Source organism: Ascaphus truei, chromosome 2 (assembly GCF_040206685.1).
Source record: "Ascaphus truei isolate aAscTru1 chromosome 2, aAscTru1.hap1, whole genome shotgun sequence".
Taxonomy (NCBI): Eukaryota; Metazoa; Chordata; class Amphibia; order Anura; family Ascaphidae; genus Ascaphus; species Ascaphus truei.
The window spans coordinates 181,380,062-181,391,359 of NC_134484.1; the positions used below are offsets into that span (position 1 = coordinate 181,380,062).

Genomic DNA, 11,298 nt, shown 5'->3' on the forward strand with positions numbered 1-11,298 from the left:
GCAGGTAAGGATAGCACTCAGCGGAGGTAAGGATAGCACTCAGCGCAGGTAAGGATAGCACTCAGCGGAGGTAAGGATAGCACTCAGCGCAGGTAAGGATAGCACTCAGCGGAGGTAAGGATAGCACTCAGTGAATGAACCTAGTTGGCACAGACACACGGAGACGAATAGTGCTGCTTTTCTTTTTGTGTCCTCCTTCCATTTTTTTCATCTCTTCTAGCATTGTATAAAAAATGTGTTGGTATCTGGAAAAACAGTGTTTTTGGGGTTCTTTGTAAGATTGTTTTTCTCTAATCGATATAACTTTGCAGGTCAAGAAGCGGTGTTTAAGTGCCTGGGGGAAGGAATTCTTGATAATGCCTTTCAGGGATACAACGCATGCATTTTCGCATACGGGCAAACGGGTAAGTGGAGAAAAAATGCACATTTATTGGCTGGGTTATTTGCAGCATCATTTGTGTAGACATTTCTCTCCCCCCTTCTTTATCATCCTCCCTTACGCACCGTGTTTTTGTTGTTAACCTTCTGTAGGATCTGGGAAATCGTTCTCCATGATGGGAACCACAGATCAGCCAGGCCTCATCCCCAGGCTTTGCTGTGCTTTATTTCAGAGAGCGTCCGAGGAGGAAAATGTCTCTCAGACCTTCAAAGTGGAAGTCTCCTATATGGAAATTTACAACGAGAAGGTCAGAGATCTTTTAGACCCTAAAGGGTAGGTATTTAATATTCTAGATTTCTCACATACTGAAATAGCAAAGAAAAAGCTTCCTGCCACTTATAGGGGTTTATTTCCAATGCAGACGCCTTACTACTTGTATATGCTACTGTACTTGTATAAATCACGCAGGCTGTTTTTAAACATCTTGTTTATACTGGGAACAATAAGAAGAGTGGTTGAATCTACTATAGATTTGCATTGATCTATTTAGGGAACTCAATGTTATCCTTTTTTTTCTTGGTTTTTTTATCTTATGATGCTTTCTCTGAATATATTGCTTGTGTGTACAGTATTTGTGTGTACGTATTGCACAAGGAGTTTGTAGTTAGAGGAACAGCATAATCGTTAATATACCAAGTGACAGCATCACACATCAGGCAGGGAGGTAGAACGGTAGGAAAAGCTTTGAAGGCTGACATTACAGTAGAGCCCGAGTGGGCAACTCCAATCCTGAAGAGCCACCAACAGGTCAGGTTTTAAGAATATCTCTACTTCAGCACTGATTGAGCCAACTGTGCTGAAGCAGGGATTTCCTTAAAACCTGACCTGTTGGTGGCTCTTGAGGACTGGAGTTGCCCACCCTTGGTGTAGAGGGATATGCACATGACAGAGTTAAGTTGTAAAGGATGGAAACAGCACATGGCAGACAGATTTCTTTGAGAGCATTGTAAGACAGGGCTCATTGATACGACGTGCCAACAATGATTGCCCCCACCTTGTCCCCCAGGATTTTACCATGGAGGGCCAGGCATATCGCTAGGATGATGCAGGGTTGGAAGATTAGCAAACATGTTTAAATAACAGACATAGCAAAGGTAAAAGACTGAGCCAACATAAGAGTAGTGTTTGAAATGCCGGCTCCACACAGCCCCGCCAGCTGTGAGAATAATCGTGGAGTCCTGTGTGGCCAGAGTAGACTGAAGGCTTTTTTTCTATAGGTGATGACTTGACTCTGAATGTACATATCAGTATTATTCACACGAGTATAATGTCGTGCTTTATACAGAATCCTCTTAGATTTATAGTGGGCAACCAACCCAGCCTTGTTTTTTTTTTATTACACACAATAATAATAATAATAATAATAATAATAATAACCCTAACTAGCTCTAGTAGGTGAGATGCCTTTAATATACCGTACAAACTAGCCAGTGGAAAATACAAGTGCTTTCCCACATTTTATACAGGCCCAGCTATGTTACTATAATTAGTTTTGACGCTTGTTACTTGGCAGTAACTCCACATTTTTCCCATGCCATTTAATTCCTCATCTTCAATGGATTTATTACATTCTGTGTTCCGAATACAAATAGCCGGTACCTGGAGCTGACAGCTAGAGACGGGCGGATGTTTTTGGCGGATTTTGATTGGCCGGTTCCTTTGTTCTGCGGATTTCAGCGAATCAGTCTCAAAAATGGCAATTCACCGTTTGCGGATTTTTTTTAAACACTGACCATCCATCCGCGGATTCCGCAATCTTTTGACGGATAATCCAAATGGCGGATTACTGATTGCTGAATCAGCGGATCGCATTCTTGAAATCCGCGGATGGATTGTATCCAATGGCGGTTTGGGATTAATCCAGGCGGAGTCAAACTGCAACAATCCGTTGGTGGATTTTACACGGCGGAACTGATTTTATATGGCAAATTAGGAAAGATCCGGGAAACGGGGTTGGACTGGTTTGCCCATCTCTACCGACAGCACAGTTATTATACCGTTTAACTAAGAAGGCTCCGGTTTTAACAGTAGACCCAGGATGTTTGGGCAGACCACATACATTTATATGGGTTTGTAAATCATAATGATTTGCGAGGGATCATCATCAATGCCACAAATTTGTGACTGTAGCATTGATCTCCCACAACATGATAATGGTTTACAAAGCCAGAGAATAGACTGAACCTGCTATGTTGCAGTCAAGCAAATGCAACTTGATGCAAAAAACATATTACACTTGGTAAACGTACTAGACACTTGATCTATCATACTGACTGTTTATATATATATATAATCTCAGGAAAAAATAATTGGATGCATTTGATGCGCAATAAACAGTTAATGTATAGCTATGTCTGGTATATGCTGCAACTATGTATTGGGTTTACACATAAATCCACAATTGCATATAGTGAAAAGATAACATTGGGCGCAAAACTAGACAATATAACAGATAGTCCCAGTATATTAATGTGAAACATGTTGGAATATACCATCTTGATGGTCTTCTGAAATAAAGGAAATACACAACTAGAGTGAAGTAATGTTGGTGTATTAGTGTCACGCAATGGTGAAATGCTAATCACAGTGCAGCAGAAGTAATAGTCATGTTGGATAAAAATCCAAGAGCTGCAATGGAAGCCACGGACGTCAGCGTCTTGATGCTGAGATGAATCAGCTGTTGCCTGCGATGAAAAGAAAACCAAAGGAACCAGCGTTTCTGTCCCGGTTTTGAAGTGGTGTAAATCAGCTGTAAACAGTGATGGAAGCCACAGATGCCTGTATCTTTGCTTTGGTGTTGGAGCGGTGTAGATCAGCTGTTTAAGCTGCGATGGAGCCCACAGATGTCGGTGCCTCAGCCTCTGTGTTCAAGCAGTGTGGGTCAGCTGTTCATGCCCTTGGATCTGATTTTTCACTGTTTCCTCTCTTATTCCCATCAGCTGTTACTGACGTCACTGAGGTGCAGGAGATTCAGGCAAGAAGCTGGGCAATCATATAGCTGAAAAGTTCCCTTGTAGAGATGACTTTCTATTTGAATCACTTACTATCTATGAGAGTGTAGATTTAAGGTTCTTGCCTACCTACACCGCTCCAACACCAAAGCAAAGATACCGGAATCTGTGGCTTCCATCACTGCTTACAGCTGATTTACACCGCTTCAAGCCCAGGACAGAAACGCTGGTTCCTTTGGTTTTCTTTTCATCGCAGGCAACAGCTAATTCATCTCAGCATCAAGACGCTGACATCCGTGGCTTCCATTGCAGCTCTTGGATTTTTATCCAACATGACTATTACTTCTGCTACACTGAGTAGCATTTCACCATTGCGTGACACTAATATACTAACATTACTTCACTCTAGTGGTTGTGGCAGGACGGCCTCACGGAGGGGTCAGTAAGACGCTAGACACGATGGGAAACTTTAAACTGTAGTGGTTTATTAGCCACAACCAAATAAAGTACGGGTGCACTGTCCCTTTAAGAAACCAAATTATAGAAAATAAAACCTATTCCCGTTAGGGAAACTAACTCAACTTCTTGAGCCCTTACTAATAGGGCAGCCAGCTAACCTGGTTATTCCCAAAACATATGCTCCACAAAGTATAACAATAAAGTCTTATCTGTATTGTAGCTCCAAAAGCAAATAGGAACGCCGGTTCCGGGGAGCAGGCTGTGTCCAGCTCGCAGCAATCTTTATCTTTATCCTGGGTTGGGGTCCCAGCTGGTCCCAGCAGCAAAGCTCCTCGCAGGACTGGGGACCAGAGCAGCAGCTACGGCTTCCTAGCTGGGAGAAGTCTCTCCACCCTCCTGGGGAAAAACAAGCTCTCCTTGTGTGAGCCACTTCCTGCTTTTTAAACCTGCAGTCTCTCAGGCATCCTGCTTAATTAGGCTGCAGGTGTATGCAGTTCTCCAACTGTAGGTTAACTGGTTTAGTGCTGGAAAGTACACACATCCTCCATTCCAGCTTACTGAGTTAGTGACTCTGTCACATGGTGTATTTCCTTTATTTCAGAAGACCATCAAGATGGTATATTCCAACATATTTCACATTAATATACTGGGACTATCTGTTATATTGTCTAGTTTTGCGCTCAATGTTATCTTTTCACTATATGCAATTGTGGATTTATGTGTAAACCCAATACATAATTGCAGCATACTGTATACCAGACATAGCTATACATTAACTGTTTATTGCACATCCAATTATTTTTTCTGAGATTATATGTTATCTTTTATATATAGATATATAGGTACATATTATGCATGCACACACAAAGGCGGAACTAGCAGCGCAGTCTGATAGTGGGCACAGAATTCCGTGTATTGCACACGGTTTTTGGAACATTCTCAAAACTCCGAGATTGCCGTTCTGTGCAATCTGACCCGGAAGCCCCATTCACTTCAATGCACGGAGCAGCAATCTCAGAGCTTGGAGAATAGGAACCATCAGTTGGGGGGGAGGGAGGTGCCGCCTTACAGGTAAAAATCAACAACATGATGTCTCAAGTTTTATTAATGTTGCATTAGTTTACATTTTTCCCTGACAGTCTTGCCACATTGCCCTGGGTCCTTGTATTCCACGCAGCTGCACACGTCAGCCCCACTGTTTCCTTTGTAACCATGGTCTTGTTCCTAGGAATCGGCAGTCCCTTAAAGTTCGAGAGCACAAAGTGCTGGGACCGTACGTTGATGGTTTATCTCAGCTAGCTGTAACTAATTTTGAGGTAAGGGTTCCACCAGACATCTTGTATTAACATATTCTGTGAGGCGGATATTGCAGGGATTTATTTATTTCATATACTGTTTTGCATGCATATGTACATAAGATAATGTTTTCTATCACGCTGCATTCTCATCATTCTAAAGTCCTGTATATGTTAGCACCAAATACATAGATATTGTATACGTATTACACATGCGTAAATATCTACTTGCATATAGTAAGTACACACACACACATGAAATGGAGTACAGCTTGGATGTGGCTAACCAACTTTAGGCTTAATGTTGGGGTTGTGCTCCGGAGTTGTTTGCCTCCTTATTATAGTGTGTCTGAGACTTCCAGGGAAAAGTACCCAGGCAAAGAAGGTGGAAGGGAGGCTTTAGTATGTTTCCCTTGCCTGGACTCAGTAGACTTACTTGCCTTGTGAAAAATCAGTAGACGTATCCAAAAATATTTAGTGTATGTTCTAGGTTTACAGAGTTAATAGAAGAGAGAGTGCTCAATTGACTTTTCTACCTGATGTAACCTGATCTGTATAATGTTCACGCTGATTTAATTTTGAAACGGAACTATATGTTTGCTGGTTCAAAGGTTAGATGACAATGAAATATTTGATATACCTTGGCAAAGGATTTTCTCTGCCAGGTCTACTCTAGCACTATTACAGTACCACCAAATCGGATGGTGAAAACCAGGGAGCCAGCAAAATATGAATGGCTTTGATGATGAATCTCTTATCATCTAGCATGCACCTGTGCTTTCCAGCTCTTTTAGCCAATTAAATATAATTTGCCTTAAAGCGGCTTTACAGCAAAACATTCCCTTTAAGTGGATTAGTCTTAGACTGATTAATGGGGGTAGAATAATGAAAGAAGCCGTGAAATAAGAACTAGAGCACAAGTCTTTCTTCCTTCAGTATTTGAAGATGTAACGCCTGTATGCCCGCAGACCTGGCCAGTCCCCAGTACTGAGGTGGGTAGGGTTAACACACGCACTCACAGCAGTGAGGGCGTGCCCAAAGTGTGGTAGTGCGTTGCCGGGCCTGTAGAAAGATGGTTAGAGTATACTTGTAACGCCTTGGGATATAGAGTTCGGATAGTGATGTCCATGTGCTAGATTCTAGGGCAATAGAGAGCAGGATAGTGATGTCCGTAAGCCATAGTCCAGGGATAACAGAAGTCAGCAAAGTCTGTCCGTAAGCAGGGTTCAAGGGCAGGAGAGAGCAGGGTAATCCAGTACAAGCAGAGGTCAAGCCAGGGAGATCCAGGGGTAAGCAGGAGCAGGAACAGAAGCTGGAAAACACAGGAGAGCCAAGCATAGGTCTGCACACACAGAGGTTACAAAGAACTATGCAGAGCAATGAGTTAGAGGACAGACAGGGGTTATAAAGGAGGGAACACCAATGGGAGAGAGAGGAGGAGCAGAAGGGGAAGTGAGAGGCAGCAGGGATAGGTGAGAAGGAGAGGAGGAGGAGACAGGTGAGTCAGAGAGGGAGATTGCATGTACAGCATGAGAGGAGGAGTCAGGGGTCTGGGAAGGCCTACAAGAGGAGCGTGTGCGCGCGCCCTCTGTAAGGTTAGAGTGCGCGCGCACAGGCTGTGTCAAGAGGCGCGCGGAGCGCAGCGCCGCGGGAGCACCCAACGAGGGCGGGGGGAGAACCGGAGGAGAGTCTGCAGGAGGTAAGGGGACCGGAGCGGGAGCAGAGGGGGATCGTGAGCGGGGAGTACTGTAGAGGGGAACGGGAGACTGAGAAGACGCGCGTGCCCCGCAGGGCACGCGCGCAGACGCCGGGAGAGCGTATGGGGCTGCCGCAGAGGGACGGATGCGGGAGGAGGACGGGAGAACAGAACGGGGAGGCGAGGAAGGGACATGAGAGGCAGGAGGGAGCGCAGCGCCAGGGACACATGGAGGGGAAGGAATCCCCTGAACCGTCACAGAAGAACACGATCTATCAATACTTCTGTTGTGCGTAATACCTTTTTTTTAGATCCCGTTTGGGAGATGTCCTCCTCACTGAGCATATTCTCAGTGTTTATCTTTGTTGGATAGCCAAAACATATCCAACCAAAAAGTGGAAAAGGAATCCTGTAACCATTTGTCTTTCTCACCACAAATTGCTGTTCTTCGTTTGGTAATATAAGGAGGAGTCCTGTGTGTGCCCATCTATAATTGTGTTAGAGGCAGCATGATCATCAAATACCTACACCTACCATTATCTAGTGTATTTATTCCTCTGCATTAGGATATCGAGTCTTTGATGTCCGAGGGAAACAAATCTCGTACTGTCGCAGCGACCAACATGAATGAAGAAAGCAGCCGGTCGCATGCTGTATTTAACATCATTGTCACTCAGACTCTGTACGACCATCAGTCTGGTGTAAGCATTTGGGGTTTCTCTGATTTTTAGATTAAATGTCTTTCACAGGGCAGCAACCTAGGACCAAATTATGTCATGTGTATTTTCTTAATGTACAAAACAGTAGCAAAAGCAGATTTTAATTTAATATGATGCTGGAGCAATTAGGATTAAAAACATTTTGTTTTTATTCTCATAGATGACCAAATAGAGGTTAGAATCTTCAAATGAATGAAGTCTATGGCCTTCTAAGTAAATTCTCCTTGTGTTTGATGGATGAGTCGTTTTCTTCAATGTCCCACAGCAGTGCACACCTGTGGGAAGTTGTTGCTCCCTCTCTGGACTGGACAGGAAACAGGTTTCACTTGGGCTGGTAGAAGAGATCTCACTTTCCCTCAGATCCTAGTGGGTTTTATTTTTATCCCTGTCCTCATAGGGCTGGGATGATATTTTTTTGATCTCTGTTTATTATATTTCTGCCAGCTGCAACAGGGGAAACTTACTATTTGACTATTACATCTTTCCCCATGAGATCAATGTCTGAGTGCGGTTTTAATGCGCTGATGGATTTCTGTCTGAGACCCTAGCCCTTGCTTGTGGAGTTGGCGTAATGCCAGGGGTGGAGCTATGAAGTTTGTGTCGGTCTTCCAAGGTTTTAGCCAAGGCCAATAGACACCATTGAATGTGTCAGACTGTAGGAAGTTCTGCTGTCAAAAGCGCTACCTTATCTCCATGGAAGATAGGCATTGTGTTTAAAGGTCTTGCATAACTAGCTTAAAACTCTGAAGTCCCCTGAGATATGAACAATGACAAGTACTCCTGTTCCACAAGGGTTAAGCGCAGTGATAAATCTAGCAAATGAATGACTGGTTGCTGCTATAGAGCACATGAAAAACATTGGTATTGACCCCTGTCTTAGGTAATGTCTATCTTGGGGCTGTTAAATGATGTACACATAACACATTTATTAACCTCTGTGCTCTGCCTGGTGTTTGCGACCCCAAGCAGTCTGGTCAGACCCAGCCGTGACATGGGCTGTGCGGCTATTGTTTTTTGTTTTATTTTTATATTATGATACTTACAGCATCATTAGACTTGTGGCGAGCTAGGCGGCTAATACTGTGGTGGCAGGAAGAGCCTTATGAAGCAATGTATTCTCCTTCCAATCAGGAAAAACGGCAGCACTCCAGAGGACTGATAATGGATTTATTCAAAGTGAAATCAGATCACTGTGGTGGCAGGAAGAGCCTTATGGCATAGGTATTGGATTGCATATAGGGTTAAAAAAAACAAGCTGTGTTCTGTGACAGTTGATGGTCTATCTCAGTTCAGACAAGAGCTGGAGAGCGAGCCTCCTGTGGTAAATGTAAAAGCACATTGCCTCTGCAGCAAATAACATATAGGCTGGCCTTTAGAGCACATTAGCTCTCTTCTTGGCCATTTCACCTACTTCAGTGTATCCCGTTGAGACTTTTGATACTTTAAACATTCTTTTTGGTGGCAATCACATCCGGAAGATAACTGAGTTACAGGCTGTGCATGAAAAAACAGATATGTTTAGTTCGGGGACAGACAGTGGTTCCTAAAACCCATCCAGACTTCCGCCAAAGGTCAATACATTTTTCTATTTAAACCAAGAAATGTCTCTACGGTCTTTATCTCCGACTGTCAATGCTAAAAAAAGAGACGCTGAATAAGTTGTACCATGCCCAGTACTTAACGGTGTGTCTACAACAAAAACAGCCGTTTTAGAAAACAGAAAAACTATTTATTCCGTTTGCTGGCCCCCCCACAAAATGGTTTCCTGCTTTACCATTTTCCTTTGCAAGAGGGATGAAGATGGCGATACGAGGTCTCTGACCTGCCCAGTTGAAGCTTGTTTCCTGTCCAGTCCAGAGTGGAGGAGCTACTTCCCACAGGTGTGCACTGCTGTGATTGCACTGGAAGAGAAATACATTTACTCTTTCCTGGGTCAATGGAATGAAATTCAATATTTGTAAGAAATAAAGAGGAGGTTGTTTCGATTTGCTAAATATTGATTACATTTTTGCCTAATTGTGAAAGGATCTTTTTTGAAATAAATAGCATTTTTTTAAAAACCATGTTACCAAACAATTGCGTCCGGTAAGAAAAGACTGCACTCAAGTCCAATATTCCAAAAAGTTCTGTATTAGGCATGTAGTACAAATATAGGCCGGCCTATTTTTGTGCTACATGCCTAATACAGATCTTTTTGGAATATTGGACTTGAGTGCAGTCTTTTCTTACCGGACGCAAGAATGGTAATATTGTTTACATTATTTGTTTGGGACTAGCACCTGCTTTACATTTAATTACTTTGAGTGCAAGCTATGGATTATATATATATCTATATCTATATATATCTATATATATATAGATATATATAGATATAGATATATATATATATATATATATATATATATACACACACATATACATATACACATATACATATAGATATACACATATACATATATACATATACATAGATTTCTTTGGGTTGCCTGTATTAAATTGGTTGTATTTCTTGTGTCTGCTTTGCCCATGATTAGAACTCAGGTGAACGAGTCAGTAAAGTGAGCCTGGTGGACCTGGCGGGCAGTGAGAGAGTGTCCAAAACAGGAGCTGCTGGAGAGCGTCTGAAAGAAGGAAGTAACATCAACAAGTAAGAATCGCTCCGGATACAGCCTTAAAGCAGCAGTCCCCATTTTTTAGTTTAGTTTTTTTTAAATGTACCCTAACCGGACGGGTCCCCCCGAGAGGGGATACAGTATGTGGTCACTAATATCTGGGAACTCCCACGTTCCCGATATGTTTGTAGTGTTTTGTGCCGGGGTTGCCACGGGGTAACCAATAGAAAGTCACAAAGCTCCTGGTGACGTTGTAGCTTCCCGGTGGCCACCAAAGCTGAGCTGACTTCGGTGGCCACATGGCAAATATTTTTTCCCAGTAGAAAAACAATTTAAAGCTTTTGAGTATTATACGTACAATGAACATCTATTTATTTGGGACTGCATTTTTTAACATGGAAAAGTATAAACAATTAATACTTATGGCAAAAACGTTGTTCCTGATGTTTTACACAGGCTACCAAGGCTTGTAGGTCCTTTCTTGGGACAATGATTGTTACATCAGAATGATGGATATATATATATATATTTTTATCATACTCTAATGCAGGGGTGCGCAAACATTCCCCCCTGTGCCCCACTGTCTGCATTGCCATCCTGCTCGCACCCCCCTCCTAACGTGTCTCCGGCGGCAAATGATGGCAACATGAAATTACGTGTCCCCACTGCGTTGCCATGGTGACACGTCACTGGGACAAGGTAAGTGAAGTTGCAGAGGCCTCACGCGATCCCCCGGTATTTAATTTAAATGCCTTGGGGAAGAGCGCGGGGCCTCTGCAACCGTCCCGCGCCTCCCTGAAAACTCTTGGGCGGCGCCCCCCAGTTTGCGCACCCCTGCTCTAATGAAGCCTGTGAATGTTTCAGAACTATCGGTATGGCTGATAGCAAAAATATAATGCTGGTTTATAATGCTAGTTTGTAAGGTGTGAAATTATTCATTTGTGCAAAAATAAAAGGTTGCTGTAGCCTTGCGGAGTATAATGGATGTGTATAATAATAATAATAACAATTAATAATAATAATTATTATTATTAATTAGACATGCTGAGTATAATGGATGTGTATAATAATAATAATTATTATTATTATTATTAATTAGACATGCTGAGTATAATGGATGTGTATAA

General features: G+C 42.7%; 1 protein-coding gene across 7 annotated transcripts in view; it reads left to right on the plus strand.

Moving 5' to 3' along the window:
* The window catches only part of KIF13A (kinesin family member 13A), a 206,805-nt gene that overhangs the window by 107,817 nt on the left and 87,690 nt on the right, over nucleotides 1-11,298 (plus strand). For all 7 annotated transcript variants that reach the window (XM_075585633.1, XM_075585635.1, XM_075585634.1 and 4 more), the window contains exons 5-9: nucleotides 312-404; nucleotides 532-712; nucleotides 5,078-5,165; nucleotides 7,407-7,541; nucleotides 10,094-10,206. In XM_075585633.1, coding sequence (XP_075441748.1) covers nucleotides 312-404; nucleotides 532-712; nucleotides 5,078-5,165; nucleotides 7,407-7,541; nucleotides 10,094-10,206 — 610 coding nt within the window. The remainder of the gene's footprint in view (nucleotides 1-311; nucleotides 405-531; nucleotides 713-5,077; nucleotides 5,166-7,406; nucleotides 7,542-10,093; nucleotides 10,207-11,298) is intronic.